The sequence below is a fragment of the Excalfactoria chinensis genome, chromosome 2 (genome assembly GCF_039878825.1).
Source record: "Excalfactoria chinensis isolate bCotChi1 chromosome 2, bCotChi1.hap2, whole genome shotgun sequence".
Taxonomy (NCBI): domain Eukaryota; kingdom Metazoa; phylum Chordata; class Aves; order Galliformes; family Phasianidae; genus Excalfactoria; species Excalfactoria chinensis.
In genome coordinates this window covers 123,212,985-123,233,169 of record NC_092826.1, presented here as the reverse complement: position 1 = coordinate 123,233,169, position 20,185 = coordinate 123,212,985, and the positions used below count along the sequence as shown (strand labels likewise).

At 35.5% G+C, this 20,185-nt stretch overlaps 1 protein-coding gene across 1 annotated transcript in view; it reads right to left on the bottom strand.

The window, feature by feature from the left end:
• Window positions 1-20,185, bottom strand: part of MRC1 (mannose receptor C-type 1) — a 48,302-nt gene that overhangs the window by 10,639 nt on the left and 17,478 nt on the right. The window contains exons 7-21 of the mRNA XM_072328455.1: window positions 18,667-18,849; window positions 14,668-14,825; window positions 13,614-13,727; window positions 12,442-12,557; window positions 11,116-11,264; window positions 9,808-10,007; window positions 9,198-9,322; window positions 8,399-8,486; window positions 7,569-7,713; window positions 5,558-5,599; window positions 5,275-5,438; window positions 4,047-4,114; window positions 3,316-3,416; window positions 2,662-2,804; window positions 1,824-1,938 (exon numbers count right to left, since the gene is read on the bottom strand). Of these exons, the coding sequence (XP_072184556.1) occupies window positions 1,824-1,938; window positions 2,662-2,804; window positions 3,316-3,416; window positions 4,047-4,114; window positions 5,275-5,438; window positions 5,558-5,599; window positions 7,569-7,713; window positions 8,399-8,486; window positions 9,198-9,322; window positions 9,808-10,007; window positions 11,116-11,264; window positions 12,442-12,557; window positions 13,614-13,727; window positions 14,668-14,825; window positions 18,667-18,849 (1,911 nt within the window). The remainder of the gene's footprint in view (window positions 1-1,823; window positions 1,939-2,661; window positions 2,805-3,315; window positions 3,417-4,046; window positions 4,115-5,274; window positions 5,439-5,557; window positions 5,600-7,568; window positions 7,714-8,398; window positions 8,487-9,197; window positions 9,323-9,807; window positions 10,008-11,115; window positions 11,265-12,441; window positions 12,558-13,613; window positions 13,728-14,667; window positions 14,826-18,666; window positions 18,850-20,185) is intronic.

Sequence of the window (20,185 nt, the reverse complement as noted above, 5' to 3'; positions counted from 1 at the left end):
AGAAATATTTTCCATGAAGGGTGATTGAACCTAGGTGTCAGACCTCATTGTCATTAATGGCATATGGTATTTTACTGAAGTAAACAACAGTTTACTTCTGGCAACACAAATACTTAAGATAAAAAGTAGGCAACTTGTGAGTTTAACAGATAACCAACATATATTTCTCTTGTTCTGTGCAACATACTCCAGCTAAGGGTCTAACCTTGTACTTGGATGAATTCCAAAAGCATGACAAGAATAGTTTTATAGGGTCTCAAAACATTGTTTAATCCCAGTACTAGAACTGATTTAGAAATATAAAGTGGAGTAGATTATATACATTTTCTATGATCCCACCAGAGTGGTTATATTATTGTGGTATCATACAGACAACACAACTGAGCACCAGCCACTTGTACAGCTGCATCTATAATAGCAGAACTGTTTCCTCACTGAAGGAAGTATAGTAGCCTGCACTGCCATAACAAGCAACAGAACACACAAGAAAGATGCTTTAAAATGAGTCTCAGAAGAGACAATTACCACAGCTTTAAAAAGCCCAGGAAGGTCCTTTGCTCATCTCAGCTAGTACAGATAGCTTAAAAACAGAGCTATCTCAGCTGGCATTCATCAGCCCACAAGACCACACAGTATACCAGTTTGCTAAAATAAAATTGCTAAAATAAAATTGTGATGCCTTTTGCCAACTGCTAGTCAACATTATGAGCTCATTCTTCTCTAAAAAAAAAAAAAAGATAAATTTGTCTACTCTATTAACCACACATCTTCTTTCAGTCTTTAAAATGGATGCAACTTACTTAGCATTTCCAAGACTAAGACCTACAGATTTCTATGCCAAATGTTAGCGTTGCTGCTCTGAAAGAAATTGTAACAAGAATTCAAGTCTTCATACCCACAGTAACTGCAGAAACAATAGTTTAATGCTTATAGTTTTATTTGTCATTTCAAGCCCTGCATAAGTTATCTGAGAAACTGTAGTTTTATGTAGGATGGAAATTCAATCATGCTTGATGAGTTCTGTGAAAGTTTGACTCTTGATCACTTGATGTGTGGAAAAAAATTAAGTAGTGCTAAATTCATATTAGCACTCTAAAGTTTTAGCTAATTAACTAGTTAAACTAGTTAACTGCTCAGAGTACAATGACTTGTTTTACAAAGTATCATTTATCAGCATGCTCTTTTAAGTTCACAAACAGTTCACAAACATTATGCAGTATCTGTTTCTCAGTGTAGTTTAAAACATTTCTAAAAAGAGATGTTATTAACATCTATCAAAATCTCTCCTAATTATTGCATCATTTATATTCAACCATGGGATATCTGCCCATTTACCCAGTCACTGATATGATTCTTGTAATCATTAAAATAAACTCGTCTGGTGAAAATAATGATGCAAATATGTAGTGAGTTATGGCTAGGTGTATGATCAGTCAAACCTGTCGCAAACTGCCCAGAGACAGAAAGCTTTAATCCCAAAGCTGTTCTACTTGAGTTACTATGGAAAGCCACGCAGTGAGTTAACGCCAACTAGTGAAACTACATCACTTGGAATGAAACTTGCTGAGTCCTACTGGCATCATGTGCAGGCAGAAAAGGCATTACTTTGGTCGCCAAGATAATATGCATGCATTTCTAAGCCAGCAATAGAATTTGGTAGATTCAGGTGCAGATTTCACTGTAAATTTCTAAATATTGTATGTTGTGGAACCAAAATCAGATGCAAAGACATCCTTCAAATGTTGTCCATATTTACACAAATGCAACCATCTGTAAAAATTAAATGTCATCTCATCTAGTTGCTACAGAACTATTCTCAGTACCTTGCACTTGCTCATTAGGGATAGTGGCCAGGTTTCCTCCTAAATTCATGCAAGCTGTTCGTGCAGCATGCCAAGTGACACGTTCATCTTCTGTAGATCCAAATATTTTGTAACACTAAAACAGGAACAAATTCTCTATTTATTACCTTTACTAGAACATCACTTACAGATTGAACATCACTATTGAATGCAAAGCAGGAAGGAGAAAAGGTGGTGAAATAGCAGATTTAACTGGGACAAAACACATTCTGCTCAAAATGAAGTTTCAAATCATGTCCATTCTCTAGGTAAAGTTTCAAGAAAACACTCTCCTAAACAAGACATAAACTAAATTCGATTTGAAATTGGTAGAAAATAAGCAAAATCTGACTTTTAATGCCAGAAAACTAATATTGATAATCTCTACAAGACCAATATTAACCCACTTTTGTATTTTGTTTTATTTTAATTTTAATTTGACTCTACAAAACTTTTCACAGTTCTAAATTCAAGATAGGCAAAATATATTCATTACTGAAGCAGTATTATAATAGGGTTAAAACACAAACCAAAGTGTCAATACTTCAAGAACTATATGTAAATTCTTTAGGAAATGCATAAAAGAAGGTTTGAAGAGAAGACTAGAGAATGACTTTCATAAGCTGCAACCAAATATGTTTATATATCACTTCCAATGAAGTGTCAAAAAATGAAATTGTGGATGGGCAAACAAAGAAAAACATGTAGACATCAACCAGCCCTCTGGAAAAAAATAAATTATTTAATAATGTATTTGTAATTATTACTTTCTATTTAATGTTTTGCCAAACATCAACATGCTCTGCTTTTGTTACAGTACCTTATTCTGAAAGGAAAGCCAAGTTGGATTACATCCTCTTGGAGTTGAAAATGTTGTTGAAGGAACTGTGGAATTAATGGAACTGTTGTGCCTTTCACATATGTAGGGATTTGGATAACCACAATTTATATCATTCCAAAATCCTAAATGTAAGATAAAAGGGGGATTGTGTGACACCATAACCTGAATTAGTTAGATCAAAATAATTTTCACCCAAAGTAAGCTGAAAGATCACATCTAAAGCCCCTCCATTTATTATAATTCTAATTCAGAATTTAGGATAAATAAGGCACTTTATACATGCTGTCATCAGCGTTGAAAGCAACGTAGAAACAGACAGTAGAGTTTTATAGTGACACACTAAGTTAACTTTAATTTAAAAATATAAAACAGTTGTGTTGAAATCATAACCACAAACTTCTATCCAAGCTTCCCCATGTTATATTTAAGATAAACATAGGAACCATGAAATGTTAAGTCCAAACTATAATACTGTGGTCTTCTACAACAACATGCAACAGCAAATGAAGGGAAAAAAGAGAAAAAAAATAAAATAAAATAAATGGGTGCCTCTCTGAAGAAAAAAAATAAATAAAAAATGGGACACTCAAGCTCATAAATAATGAAATTCAAGAGCAAACATACAGAACTCACCTAAATTTTTATACATGACTACACAGTTTTCATCATTATTTGCAAAGTTAGGCTCATGTGGTGCCCATGCCAAATAATTCACTGGAGTGCCATCCATCCAACTTAAGAAAAATGATCCAAGAAAACACTTCTTTAATATAAGTAGGATTGATCACATATTGAAGTCATTTTACAATATCTTTAATATAGTCATTCATAGTCTAATATAATAATTAATATAGTCATTCAATAGTCTAATCTACAAGGTTTGTCACTCTGCTAACCACCTTAGAATTGTTCTCCATGCATAAACATAATATGTGTGCTTATTTTTGATTTACACAATAAGCAGACACTTCTACAGCTGATAGGACAATACCCAAAATATCCATTTAGACCAACATAAAAGCTGGACAGCATTTTAAAATGAGATAGTACAGATTCTCACCATTTTCCCCAAGTCATACATTCATTTTACCTATTACACATATAAGAGATTTTAGTCATAACACAAGTAAAATGCTTGATCATTCTACTATGCAGAGAAAAAATTGTGATAAATTTAGGACAGAATACAGTTTTAAAACTTTCAGAATAAAAAACACCAAGCATGAATCACTAATCCCTGGAAATTTTGAGTAAAACTTAAAAATATTCTCACACACATTTACAGGATTAAATTTAATTCGAGCACTTCATAAATTTTTTTCTCTGCTCAATAAATGCAACCATGATGGTTCACAGCCACCTACCTTGTCCTTTGATCAACACTCAGTTGCAAACCAATGAAATATGCATCCTCTTTGCCATTTTTCAAGATCTAGAATATAACAATTAATATTGTATACACTTCTTATCACAGAAATTCATTAATAATGAGTAATATACTATTTATTCACAGAGAATAGGAATTGCTATAATGTCTAGTTACAACAGCAAACTTAAAGCAGCTCATAGCTGACAATCATCAGTCAAACTTCACCACTGACCAAAAAGTTTGGTTAGTATATTGTCACTTTTTACAGTTTAATATCTGTGAAATTGTCAACTCTTGAACAGTGTCTATGACAGACATCATCTACAAATACCCTACAAGAAATAAATCCTGCAATTTGGATGTCAATTAATATAGGCTTGTGTCAACTCACTGACATCCTTCAGCAAGGTCAGGAAAAGCTTCAAGTAGTTCAAATCTGACTTGTAGACTACTGACTTAAAGAAGGTGATCTGAAGACAGTAATCAGGCTTTCAGTCACCAAGGAAACATCATCTAAAAGCTCTTTGCTTATAGTCCACCACTCACATACTTCACCCCTGATTATGTTCCATATAAGACGCTTGTCCTTCTGCCTCCTTGAGCAAAAAGAGGTTGTTAGGTAGACTACATCTTAGATACACTGACAATTTCAAAAGCCAGTGTTCTGAGAGTTGTGTATAAACCAATACCTATTTTGATTCGCTACTTCGAATGTTTCATCCATCATCTTTCAGTTAACTCACTTGCCCTACCAAATTGTAGTTCAAGATTACAATGCTTCTTGCTAAAACAAAGCCAAAAATTAGTTGAAATTAAGCATTAAGATTTACCTTAGCACATTAGCAGCTGCAGATAGATATAATGGAATCAATGATCTTTGTGGGACCCTTCCAAATTGGGATAACCTATGATTCTATAATTCTATGAAAATGTGGCCTAACTGCCACATGGTATGATTTAAAAGCAAATAAGGATGTATTTAATGCTTACTGTACTTATTTCTAAACAAAAAAGGCCCTGGCTCTGATAGGAAGCAATCTAAAAAAAAAAAAAAAAAAAAAATGAACTTTGATTTCTCATACATTTTCATCTGCCTTAATGCTACTGAAGTTTCACTGACTGCACTGTTACAAAACCTGTGAGGAAAACAGACTGAACAGGACTTATGCATGCACTCATTTATTCTGGATGATTATTGCATAGCGTTAATTAATTTTTCTTACATATCGCCAGAGGAACTTTCTTTCAGTTTCACTCTCAATGACTGCGAGGTCTCCAAAGTTCTTTTTGCAAAACTCTCGACCTTTTTCCATTGGAACACTCTCTGTGCTGAAATAATAATGCCTGTCTTCATTTATAATCCATCCATCATCAGTAGTCACATACTCTGTAAGATAAATAATAAGCTAACTATACTGTTACTAAGGTACAAGATATTCTCATTAGTAGAATTTTTAAAATATGCTTAAGCACACATACATTAATAGGAAAAGCAAGAACACTTACTGGGTACAGGAGATTCTGTTGGTTCAGGCTTTAAACTTGCACCTGTAAGAAAAAGAAATATTTATTATGGCAGTAAGAGAAAATGTTTACCATGAGCAACAGGCATGCCTCTTAACACTGAATTTTATGTTAGCAATGGATTTAATACCAAAAATTAGAAGGAACTAAATGGTTTAAATCTCTTATTTTTGGCCAAATTCAAATAAAAACTCTTGTTCCCCTATGTTCTAAATACAAGCAATCCCTAATGTGCAAGGCACTTTATAATAAATACCCTGATATTTGCCTAAATTAAATGATCATATTTAACATTCCCTACATGCTGAAAATCTTATGTCTCAGGGCATTCTCGCTATTAAGACAGTCCTATTTCTCTCTCCTTTTTCCACTTAACTAATACATGAATTGTGGCTTAAACGAAAGACAGCAGGAATCAAAGAATGGCTTAGGTTGGAAGAGACCTTAAATATAATCTAGTTACAGACCCCCTGTTGTGGGCAGGGTTGCCATGAATCAGATCAGGCTGCCCAGAGCCCCATGCAGTATGACCTTGAATGCCTCATTGGATGGAGCAGCCACAATTCCTCTGGGCAGCCTGCCCCAGTGCTTCATCGCCTTGTGAGTAAAAAAATTCCTCCTAATATTTAATCTAAATCAGCTCAAAACCATTCATCCTTGTCCTGTCACTGTCAGGCTGTGTAAAAAGTCTGTCTCTCTCCTGCTTATAAGCTCCTTTTAAATACTGGAAGGCTGCAACGTGATCTCCATGAAGCTTGCTCTTCCCCAGGCTGAACAAGCTCAGTTCGCACAACCCTTCTTCACAGAAGAGGTGCTTTAGCCCTTTGATCATTTTCTTGACTCTCCTCTTGTCCTGCTCCAATAGTTCAATGTCCTTCTTGCTCTGGGGGGCCCAGGCCTGGATGCAATACTCCAGATGGGGCCTCACAAGAGCAGTGCAGAGGGCAACAATTGCCTCCCTTGCTCTGCTGTCATCTCTCTTTTGATGCAGCTCAGGATAAAGTTGGCCTTCCAGGATGAAAGCTGCCTTGTGTCCAGCTTTTCATCGACCAGGATTTTCTCGCAGAAGAGCTTACACTGATATCTTAAAAATTTCCACAGACAATTTCACTGGAAAATACATATGCCCAAGAATTTAACTAGTCCATTCTAAAAATAATATTCCAGGCTACAGTACATCCCTGTTTGTTTTGGTTATGGCACGACAGAGAAAGATTCAGATATGTCATTATTATCACAGGAAAACAATTTCTAAAACAGGACATCTCTCTATAGGTTTATCAATTATTTTTGTACTACAAATAATCTCATTGATATTGATATTTACTAAAAATAAATAAATAAATAAATAAAAAATCAGTGCCCAATTAATCCTTTTACCAAAACACAGTAGATTTGTAGATTTGGAAACTTACTGTCAATAATCTGACAATTACAAATGAGTCATCCTTGTTTTGCCCCTTGCCCTTCCAACATGGCAAAAAGCTTAACTAAGCGCTTTCCAAAATACTCAAAGGTACTTCCATGTCCTGTTTGTGAAACTCATAATTTCCCAAAATAATTATTTTTTTTAATGTTTTCAGATAACAAACTTAGGTTTTAAGAGTACTTTGTGATAAACTACTAAATAAATGTAAAACTTAGCTAATGCAAAACGAATTATTCCCTAATCAGGCTACATCTTGCAATTATAGATTAAGTTAGCTTACCAAATAATACCTATGGCTAATAAAGGAGAGAGTCTTTATACAAAAAATTTCAAATATTGTAAACAATTTTCTTAGTTGTAGCTAAAATCAGAAAAAAAGAAAAAGAAAGAAAAGAAAAAGAAAAAGTAGCATTCATTGAAGAAAACACAAAGAAGTGAATGTGAATACTAAAAGCAACATCTCCTAGTTTTTAGGGGGGGGGGAACAACACACACAAAAAAAAACCCCAAACAACTGAAATTCTTTTTTCGTTATCACAATACATGGAAGGAAGCAACCGGTACCTTTTCTTATCTGGCAGATCCATCCATATAGATAATCACAGTGCCTGTCATTCCAAAGCATGCTTGAATCACCACTGATCTCTGCACAGAGTTCAACTCCTTGATAATTATTGGGTTCTCCAAAGCCCCAGTTCTCATACCTCACCTATGATAGAAAAGGTTTTATGAGGATCCTGTAATACAGTACAGTAATAACAGAGAGAAGGGAGAGACAGTATCAACGCACAGGCATAAGATCTGTTTCTATTGTCAAGTAGAAAAACAAAGGTAAGAGGAAACCAGCTTCCCCCTGTAAATAGTGACATTTCAGATTTGTTTTCAGGTTGCAACTGGACCACAATTTAAGTAACTGTTGCTTCTTATCACACTTGGAAGAATACCGATCCTTTTAAGGACATAAATTCTGTAAAATTCATCTAACAACAATGATGGTGAATGCCACATGTTGATAAATAAAGCAAATAGCCCATTTGAGTAAAATAGTAGGACATTATAGGGAAACAACAAAAATGTTGGCATTTTTCTCATAAAAATATTACTGCTACTCTAATTTTCCTGTTTAAATTCTAGTTTTAGTTTTATGTATGATTAACTTCTATTTAAATGCACATTTTCTTATCAAAAATCAGTATGATTTAGCCATAAAAATCAGCCACAAAATGTATTCATCCATGAATAATAATTAAATTACTATTCATAAGCTTCCTAATGTGAGCATGACAGAGTAAAGTGTTATGGTTAAACATAAAATTGCACACAAACATTTACACCATGCACTTGAGAAACTCAGAGAATGGAAAAAGACAGCTCTGAAGAATTAAACCACTGACCGGAGATCCATCACTCCAGACAAAGCCGTCATCAGGATTTAAGTAATACAAGCCCATCCAGAAATGCTGGTGGTAAAAACCATTGTTTCTAAAGAAACAAACAAACAAAACAAAGCAAAACAAAAAACAAAAACAAACAAACAAACAAGAATAAATATTCAATTTCTAAGGAGCTTAAACATAAAAACAAAACTAATAAGGGCATTACGGTATTTTTTATAACCTATCATCCAGAGCAGTTAATCAGCTTCTCTACAAATAATGCTTAAAGCTAAAACAAATAATAACTTGAGAGGACAAATATTAAAATTCAACTATTTCTAGCTTTTAGCACTGCTCGCTAACAGTCCAGTACCTGCGGTTTCTCTGTTTTCACTTTAAAGGCATGTAGAGTTTCCAAACACAAAATTACTTGCTGCAGCTGAATCACATTAAAAAATAGCACCTTAAGTAACTAGATTTACATCTTGACTGCTTTCCTATTTGTACATGTGCATATGTTAAACAAACTGTCATCTATACTAATTTCAAAAAATCCACAAATCCACAGTAAAAGTTTTTACATCTGATCATTAACGTTGTCTCTACTAGGTATTTTGCCAATCTTACTATAGCATTAGCCTCTAGGGTGACTGTTGCTAGTCATACTAGAACTGCTATTTCATCAGCACTGTTTTTTTTGCTGTTTGATACAGATGCTGGTTTACAGTGAAGTAAAAACATATGCCTAAAATGAAATATTTCAGAAAGATCAAAAGGATAAATAAAGTGATCAGATGACCACATTACAGATACTCACGCAATAGAACGCCATATCACATACTGCTCTTCTTTACCATTAATGGAGGCCAGATCTCCTCCTATAGTTCGACAGAATTCTTGAGATTCGAGCCATGTTTTCTTTTGCTCTCCTCTAGAAAAGGGCTAAAGACAGTATATTTTACCATCAGGCATAATAGACCATATAGATCACATGATCAAGAAACTCAAAAACAATTCACTTAAAATTAACTTGTTCTATGGGGATTAAAGAAAATTACAATGTAAGGTCAGTGCTCGTCTGTTTGAAAAACAGCTTTCATCTGAGCATCTTTGAGTCAAGCTGGCAGACTGCATTGATGTCAGCAATACCTGCTGCAAATTGTCAGGAGAACGACACTTTAAATAGAACAAGAATAGGGAAATTAAGCTCTAATGACCAGACCTCGAGATTAGACTTTAAAAAAAAAAAAAAAAAAAAAAAAAAAAAAAAAGTAAATTACAAATATTTCAATAAAAGGGCACAGGACCTGAATGTGTAATCCATGAATAAGCTGATTAAGCAGTAAGTCTATTGTACACCAATTCTTATTGCATGTAGGTGTACCAAATAGAAACCGCCATAACTGAGAACTAAGCAACATACTTACTTTGAAACAAAAGCTAATACGATTGTTTGAGTTCCAACCTTCTGGGCAACTGGGAACAGGAGTTGTTGTAGGAACAGGTGGAGGCGTCACTCCTTCTGCCCACATTTTGCATAGGAATTTTGCTTTTTCCTCACATTTTATTACATCCCATAATCCACCTGCTGTTCCAGTTCTCATGGCAACACAGCCCGGCTTTCTTCCTAGTTGAAAAATGAATACATAAAAGCAACATTTCAGGGGTCACTGAGAACTTTAGAAAACTTCGCATTCTGTCCTGTTAGAAATTAAAGTATTTGCTTGTACAAAGTTAAAAATGTTTCTAACTCACGGGAAAAAAGGCAAAAAACAAAAAAAGTTTTTCACCCATATCTGAGATACTGAATTGTGCCGCATATCAAATCACATCAACTTCCAATGGCTGACTCTATCATGCAATTCAACCAATTCTTCCCTAAAACTGAAGACATGATAAGAGCTGTTTAACCAAATTTGTCTGATTTGACTATGATTTAATAAAATGAGCTTGCTATACATAGGCCTGCTGCTGCCTTAGACACTGCAATTGAAGAGGATCTGGCTATCTCCCAAAAGCCTGATATAACATATCAGAATGTTAAAGGCTGGAGACCATCTTCTTTCTGATGTGACCATGTCAGACATGAAAAGCTTCCTCCCGCCCCTCCCACTGTATTATAACAAATATATATCTACATATTATGTATTATAATACATATAGTATATCCAGATTTCTATTCACAAAACTTAGAAAACCTGGTAAATAAGGAAATCACAATTCATCTAGAAAAAATATTAAATGAAAAAACAAAACAAAACAAAAAAAAAAACTACAAAAAAAAAAAAAAAAAAAAAACCCACAAACCTTCCTCTTGTCCTCTCCTACAACCTTGTTTTCTCTAAGGCCAGAAATGTTTTGTGTATGCTGTGATTTCCCACAACTCAAAACATGCACTTAGGAAATGTACTATGAGATACAGCTGAACAGGCAGGATTTTTGAGTAAGGCACAGTATGTCTGAAGGGAATGATCTTCTAAAGTAGTACATGCCGAATGACGGTAAATCAGAACCTTGACAGCACTTCCAAGTTTCTTTTACACCCAGGTTAAAAACCTCAGTTAAGCACCATGCAAGGAGTTAGGACCAGCACAGCATGCTTGAGAGCAGCCAGATATATCTGAGAGCAATTGGTCATTATACCATCAGACAGGAGCTAAAGACTGAAATAAAAAACACAAGTGGGAATATATTCTGGGCACTGCACTCATTAGACAGCATAGAGTCATAGCTACCAGGCATTTCAGAATTCCAGTGTGTAAATAAGACTTGTTCGCCATTAGTCCACTTGAAAGTTCCCTTCTCTTCTACATCTGAAAGTCCAATCCAAAAGTATCTTTCTGTTTTCAGCCCAACCAGGCTAGTCAGATAGGCTTGTTCGTATCTGTTCAAAAGAACACAACTGTTAAATTAATATCACTAAATTAATTTTTAAAAGCTGTAAACAGTTTATTTTCTCAGAACTACCTTTGTACTTTCTTGAAAGAGTGACATGGAGGGATTTACATGAACAAACCAAATAACAAAACATAATATTATTTGTAAGCTTGAATACTGAACAATTCTGTCTTCTCTTGTGACGTCCAGTATAGAAAGTGTATAATGGTGAACTGTTACGAAATTGGAGAGGATATGGGAAGGAAGGAACATGGCAGGACTTAATTGAAATATCACTGTATTTTAAAGACTTTTTGGTACCCTTGTATTTAATAATTTCTTTTTACAGGCAAATCCAAAACCACAAAAGGCCTCAGCACTATTACAGAAATATACTAAAGTAAAGGCTGAAGTATGATGATAATAAACTGTTAAACTAAGGAAAACTGCAAATTAGATCCAATGATCATACATGAAAAAAAATGTTTAGGAAACAAACCTACTCAGAGGTAAAGCCTGTCATAGTTCATTACAGTGTTTAAATAAAAACCCTTTGCAAAATCAGAGCTAATGTAATAAAAAAAAAAAAGTCTCCCTTTAGTCTGAAGACCACATTATTTAACTACTTTTTAATCACAGCTGCAGTTCTTTCTGCATTTAGAGGGTTATTATCCATGAAACAGTTTTCACAATGGAACATATCTGTTTAAATTATAATGAAAGAGACAAGAGAAAGTGTAAAGCACGGAGTCAGCTGCAGGCACACCAGACTTTCTTATTTTTGAAATATGCTGTATTCAATAACGTGTATGAGCTGCTCAGAAACTTAGCACCCATTGAAGACTCATGTATTGTGATGTTGTCAAGTACCAGGCACTTCTATCCTCATTTGGATTCCTATTTAAACTTTGAGTAAGTAGTTTAATTCTGAAATTCTGAAACTCCTCTTCCTATTATTTTTCCTTCCTATAACTTTCAATAGCAAAAAATCATTTCATATACATTGACTATTTTTACTATAAAGTGACTTCATAGATTTCAATATGTATGCAAAATCTTTTACAAGTTTTGTATGTTCATCTCAAGAAAGATTGTCATCCATATCAAAATCTTTATTTTGACATTCTGACATTATTATATGTCAAGTTCTCATGCAGCCCCTAATGCAAGCAATTTTCTCTTACCTGTCTTGAACAGTTGCTAAATATGCTTGATGCCTCTCACAGGTTTGATTTGCTTGTGAAAATGTTACAAACGTATTCCCAATGAAGTAACAGTAAAAACCATGTCTTTTCCAGCCCTGTCAAAATAACCATTAAGTGATTAAATATGCTGCCAACTTTCATAAAGTTCTTAGAAAAACATATAAAAAACATAAATATAAACAAAAAAGTAAAAAAGACTCATGACACCGTCAGCTAACCATTAGACAAAGGAACAATTGAAGTGCAAAAGGCAGAGTGGAAACAGGCAAGAAGAAAGTTTTTTTAAAGTTCTGATTTATAATGATTTTTTATCAGTGATTTCCACTTATAAAAGATATGATGGGATTTTATTGTGTGCTTTCAGTACTCTACCTGTCACATAGGTGTGCAAGCACGAGAATGCTAATGGAAAGCGAATTTAAGCTTGCCTTTCTAGATTGGTAATGACACATCAAACAAGTTTATAGATTATTAACACTAACACTCTCTCCTATTGTTTTGTCATCCAAATGTAATTATCTTAGGAATATGCCTACAGAGGAATCATTTGCTGTAACCAAGCCACAATTAACACAAATTTTCTCACAATGTTCTTCAATTTCATATCAAGAAGACTATCTAACAAGGAATAAATTCAGCAGCCATTCAGAAGGAGCACAGTTTTGCTTAGGAACTTGTAACAAATTCTTCAAAGCAGGAAGCATGGCCAAACATCTAAACAAAGCCTTGAGAATAGTGTGAAAACAAACACATTCTTATTGCCATGAACAGTAATGAAGAAAAAATGTAGACAGAGCTGAAGAGCAACTGCTGGTGAAGGCAAATTTCTTAAGAAGGTCTGAACTCCAATCAAGGAATAATAGCCTACTCAAGAGCTACACATTTGAGTTTTGTACACTTTCAAGTTCTAGAAAAATAAAAGGAACACCAAGAGTCAAAGAGTCAGAGTCTGGACTTATTCACCTGTACCACCTGCCCATAAAAATGAGAAGGCCAACTGTTCTAATGATGACAACACAGAAAACACTTCTCCTTTATTTCCCCTCTCCTTCCAGATTCACCCAGGAGCCATTTTCTCTTCTTAATCCTTCCTAGCAGCCCATTCAGCTTCAACAACTTTTTTTTTTTTTTTTTTTTTTTTTTTCACTTACTCTCTGGCAGCCCGTGTCAATAGCTTCTTCTTCTGTAGGTGATTCTGACAGGGGTTTCCTTTTACAGATGTAACCAATTTTCTTTTCACAAGAATGGTCTGCCCAAAATCCATCCTGAACATAAGAACAGAACATCACAGTCAAGTGGATTTATGTTTCAAAGATGTGCTCTATGCTTAAGTATTTAAGGATCTTTTTTCTAGCTTTTAAGGAAGCAAAACCTACACATAACTTCAGTACAGAATTTCAGTCTGACTGCAGAGAGTGATTCACCATTAATGTATCCCTTTTTTGATTACTAACCCTGCTGAAAAGTCACCCTTGAGGTGACAGCAATACATCATCTTTACAAAGACAACTAATTTGTTAATCAAGCAGGAGGAAAGGAAATCATAGAATGGTTTGGGTTCGAAAAGACCATCAAGATTATTTTCCTCTGATCCCCCTGCCCAGGGCCCCATCCAACCAAGCCTTGAACACCTGCAAGGATGGGGCATCCACAACTTCTCTGGGAAGTCTGTTCTGGTGCCTCACCATCCATTTTATAAAGAATTTCCTAATAAATCTAATTTAAATCTGGTCTCTTAGTTTAAAATCATTATACTTTGTCCTGTCACTACAATGCCAAGATTCTGCAGCCTTGAACTGGTATTTTTGGTTGGTTCTTGGCTATATCTATCCAGATGTTATATCCCATATATCTAACCAGATGTTATATCCCATTTTTAAGTTTACTTCATCTTCTACCAACATCTCTTCATATACAAAATAAAATAAAATAAATCACATGCCAGTACTTATCTGTAACTATATATGTAACTATTTTTGCTACCTAGCAGTTTAACCATTTGCAGGTTCCAGCACTTAGATGTTCATGTGTTTTGTAGTGTAATTAAAAGTTTCTTCCAAAGTCCACATGCACATATGGAAATCTCTGGACCTTGTGAGCCTTGAAGGAGAGCCACCACTTCATTGTCTTTCAAGGAAGCAGCAAAAAATAAAATAAATAAAATAAAATAAAGATAATTAAGTCAATAGTTAAACATGACTTTACCTTTCCCTTCATAACAACGCAGTCCTCCTGCCTATTGTTTGCATGAGTGGGCTCTCCACGAAGCCACTTGGCGTAGGTTACAGGTGTCCCATCACTCCATTCAAAATACATCTGAACCTTGAGGTCATTCAACCCAATCCAAAGCTCATCATCTGGCTCTAAAACATGATTGATAACAGTCCTTATATATGATGTTATTCATTTGATCTTACTCTCAGGGAGGCTAAAAGGCAGTCACAGGAAATTAAGGCTCTCTGTTTCATATAGAGGGCATAGCATTGTCCATACACCCAGTCCACTCTTAAGGAAAAGCCACTCACTCTAGTGGCAATAAAACAGCAGTGTTTAGCTTCATACAGAAGCACAAACCTGTTCTCTTTATTGAACTATGTTGTAGCATAGTTCGGTTTGTTCTCCTTTTCCAGCTTAAAACTCTTGCATAAAATAAGTAACATAGCACAATTAACCACCTAAATAAAATCCTAACTCCACTTTCATTCACCTCTAGTGCAAGAAAGAAGTGCCAGCTCTTCTAATGCTCAGATGCTCAGAGTGTCTCTTAGAGCTGACAGTCAACAAGCACGCTTGCAAGTTGTCCCATCATCTGTTCCTATGCTTTGTTTCATTTTACAGCAATATGCAATTTCTGTAGCTGCTTCACTTTTTGTCAGTCCACTGTGGAGTAAATTTTCACTTGGAGGGAAAAGTGTAGGATTAATCAATCATCTTATTTCACAGCTGCTGTTTCTTAGAGGTTTACTCATCTGTGCTTAAAAGTTTCCACTTTACCATATTGCTACTATATCATTCACCATCCAGTCGTCTTCTGCAAAAATCTTCTGAATAAAATCCTATGGAAGATTAAAAATTGGGCATTGATAATGATTGAATTTAATCATCATCAAAGGGCATTCCTTTGTAGTACTGGTTTTTAACCTTGTTATAGTACTGGTTTTGTAACTTTGTTAACTGCAATTGGCAGTTATTACAAGAGACATAAAGCATATTTAATTCCATCATTAGTGGTGGCATGATAGAACAGTATTCTGAATTAACAATACTCAGACATCTTTCATGTTCACAGTTTGTTCTCACAGTTTTCTCTTCTTGAATGATTTTCCTCTTAATGTTTTCTACCCATAATGATCACAGTAGACTTGACAACGGAATTGCCTATGAAATTTAAGAATGGGATTTTGTGTCCACCCAAAAAGATACCAGTTGTTCAAGAGTTCTTCAAATGGAAACTGGAATTGATTCTCTTCTGTTGCTTCCCTGTTAAAAAACATCTCCCCTAAGGCAATCCTTTTTGATTAACACATTTCAGATTTTAATAGACACCTCTGCAGCTTAAAACTCTCCTGTGACATTTCTGCCATCTGCTAGCTACAGAAAGATGGAGGCATCCCATTCTGACAAATCATGCTCCTAGAAAAATCACCTTCCCAGCTTGCCACTTGAATCATCATCTCTATCCTTCCTTTTTCCCTCCATTTCCTTCCCCATTTTTATTATATCTGAGTATAATCAGCCCTCATAGCTCATCTATACCGTTCTTACCAACCCTCCCGTAATACTCAGACTCAGAGGACACCAGATTCCACTCAGCACCCAGCACAACAGAAGCCTCCTCCACAGCATGACATTCTAGTGTGGTGAGCTCATACCATGGTAATGCAGTAATACAAAAAACAGCACACCATAACACAAAGATTATGTCTGAGACATAAAATTAACTGTGCAAATAAAAATGGACAAGAATTAGCAGAACCCCTTCCTACATAACATTTTCTCCTGTCTGTAGAAGAAATGCTGGCACACAGTTTGGTGACCTCAAAAGCTGTGTGACTAAATACTAAGATCTTTTTCCTACAACTTCATAAATTAGCTATTTTCCACTCTCTCAAGTGTGCACTGAGCCATGTTTGTGCAACATCAGATTCTGCATTTCCATGTAAATATGCACGATACATTCCTCTTTCATTCTTTATGTTCTCTAAATCTCTGTGGATAACTGAAGTTTTGCTACTGTGACCATACTTATAATACCCCTTATTGCCCAGTTTTATCACTAGACTAAATTGTCTGGTGCAAAGATGGGCTTTTATTCTGTTTGTACAACACTTATTGCAGCAGAGTTCTGATTCAGGCAAGATTATCGAGGCACTGCAGTACATAGTGCTCTCATCACAGGGGTGAGCAGTGGCAATCTGATACTGAGAAACAAATGCCTTAAAGGCATCCTCAGCAGTTTCAACTTTTCTCCTCTAAAAAAAAAAATTACTTTCTAAATAGTCTGCTGCAGTATATGTGCCATCTGTGAGAAGTCTGGCTTCCTTCAGAACTATATGCCTTTCAGAAATATTCACTTTTTAAAACACAGTGCAATACAATCAGTCCAGAAAAGGCCTTTGGAAAAAAAGTATTAACCTCTGGAATTACCTGCTTTTCAAGGACTGAGGTGAAAATGCTTCTAATTTCCTTCAAATTCTTTCAAATGTCCTAATGCCTCCATCAAGAGGTCTCACCTTTCCTAATCATCCCTTTTCAAAGAACTGAAGTTTTGCGTAGTTCACAAACAGCATATCACACTTACAGTGCTCTTACTCTGTGCGCTTCTCTGGCTCATGCTGCTTCACATTGAGTGCTATGTGCAGTTTGGCATGCCAAAATATAAGAAGGTCATAAAACTATTAGAGACCACCCAAAGGATAGGGAAGACAGGGGAGGGACTATGAGGTTAAGGCGTATAAGGAACAGCTGAGGTCCCTGGGTTTGCTCAGACCAGAGCAGAGGAGGCTCAGGGAAGGCCCCATGGTGGCTGTATCTCCTCACAGGGGAGCAGAGGGGCAGCGCTGAGCTCTGCACTCTGGTAAAAGCTACAGAACTGTGTCATAGAGCTGCATCAGGGGATGGTCAGGATGGAAATGAGAAAAAGGTTTTCCACCCAATGGTAGTCAGGCACTGGAACAGGATCTAGAGTTCAAGAACAATTAGGACAACACCCGCAGATATACGTCTTAATTTTTAGGCATTTCTATGTGGAGTTGGACTTGATAACGCTTGTGGGTTCCTTCCAACCTGGGATATCCTACAATATTATGACTGTAAGAACAAACACAAGTTGCAATGGAGTTGTACGGGATACAAAACTAAAGCAGATCAGCCATTTTGAGATTGCTATTTCTGCTGTTATGCAGCAGCTCAAGACAGCTTGCTGCCATTTCAGTGAGAATAAGATATCTCACAGGGTACTAAAAGCACACACAGGATTAGTTACTGCAATGAAGCAAACATAAGTGTGAACATGTCTCACCCATCAAAGAGTACTATCTGACACTAAATGTAAAATAAATTGCATGTAAAGCAGCAGCAGCTACAAAATAGCCTCAGCATCAGCATGGTTGCATCTCACGTAAGGAGCTTCTCACCTAAGGTCATCCTTGCCTTGCAAGAACTTGAGTATGTAAACATTGAATACACATACTGGGACAGACAGCTCCTTATTTCAGAAGAAACCCAATTGACATGACTTGAAAAACATGAACATGACAGTAAGAGGATCCATAAATTCCCCCAAATTTTCTGACCAACAAATATTATTTCCCTTCACTATCTTCGCAGAGTGAAAGTAAAAATTCTTCCAGCTCCTGAAAATGTTACAAATGGCCTTAACTTGTATAAGAGGTAAAAGTAGACCCTGAGAAAGGAGTTTTTGTTTGATGCAATTCACAACACTGACCACAGCTTTTTCATAACAGCATAGTCTGTGTAGTTTTAATTCTCCTGTTGTTGTTGTTTTTTCTCCCAACTTTTAAAGTTTAAAATGTAAACCCTTCTGAATTGTGTCATGAGGACATTGTTAAAAACAAACAAAAAAACAACAGAAAAACAGACTTCTCCTTTTCTCTTAAACTTCTTATTTTCTTAGTATAAATGATGTATTATTGCAAATAAATAAATAAATAAATAAATAAATAAATAAAATTAAATACTCACTGTACCCAAGCTGAGAAATAACAAAGCTGTACTCTTCAACATTATGGATGCTAGCCAGATCCCCATCCTCTTTTCTGCAAGATGTTAAGGCATCTCTCCATATTTTGGGGTCCCTGTGAATGATGTAACAGTGACCAGCATACGATATCCATTGGTCAGGACATCTAATAGGCACATCAGTCTCTGAAAAGAAGAACGAAGAACTTCAGAATTCTATTTGCAACAAAAGATTTAAAGTTACATCAGCAAAGGCTTAACAAACAAATTAATTGTTTATTTTCATCCTCAAGAATAGCAGGGTTGAAAAATATCTAAAAAGATCATCATGGGCATGTATGATTAAAAGTTAAAATTCCCAGATATTTTTAAGGGCAATAGAGTTGGAAACAAGTGCTTGCAACTTGTGAAATAAAAAAATGGAAAGAAATTAACTGCAAAAAACACACTTTTGACCTTTACATGCACACACACATATTTAATTGTAAAATCTAAAGAATTATGCTGTTATTTTTCTGCATTTCATGTCAGCATTCCTTTTCATTCTCAGTGGTGCTCAGGTACAGGATAAGAAACTGAGCTTACAGAACTTACACAAGAAGGTAATTCTTTTGCACTAGACTTTAAGCACTTTATGGACTAGCTGCATTTTCTAGATTAACAAAGAAAAATCAAGTGATTCTACAGGATCATGCAAGAACCCAAATGCGAATTCTACTTTGAGGAACACTTTTTAAAAGCACAATTGAGAATAGATAAAGATGTTGGAAAGACAAACTGATGGTATGTGGAATTGTTCAGAGAAATGAAACAGAGATGACAAGTGCTGTTGTAGAGGTTAGTATCATGTTTTAGGCAGCTACCTGATCCATTCTGTGCCTGGAGTCAGCTCTGAGCATGTGTATTTTACAGTGCTTTGCTATAGCAAGCAGTCAGAGAGCAGCTTTAAAAAAGAAAAAATCTAGACTTGTATGCATCTTTAACACATTGGCTCAGCACACCCTTTTGAAAACAGTAAACAAAATAGAACAGACACTATCAGCTCAGGCATAGCTACAGAGACAATCAAACAGGTCTCTATTCCCCTGTGGCTTTGTAAGAATCTCTCTTTCATACTGAAGGAGACTGTATGAACGTTACTCTCAACACTAAATCAGCTACAGTAGGCAGGGAGACTCTTTTGGTTGTAAATCCAGTAACACGAGGGAATTTGTTGCAGAAAAACTGGAGAAGTAGTTGACAGCCTAATTACTTTGGAGCAAATTTTATTGAATGACATAGCTGGGGATTTCTCAGTAGGACAAAGCCTCAAGTTGTTCATTTCCAGCTGTCAGCAAAAGTTAACTCTGTTCTTCCCTCTTCCTCTACAGAAAAAAACCACGATACAAAGCCCCATGATCTACTTTTCATTTTAAAGAAAACGAGTATGAAACCCTGAGCTGCATGTGACCTAAACAAAATAAGCAGGACATATTAAAGCATGTAATATGTAACAATGGGAATCATGTTAACGTACAAAAAA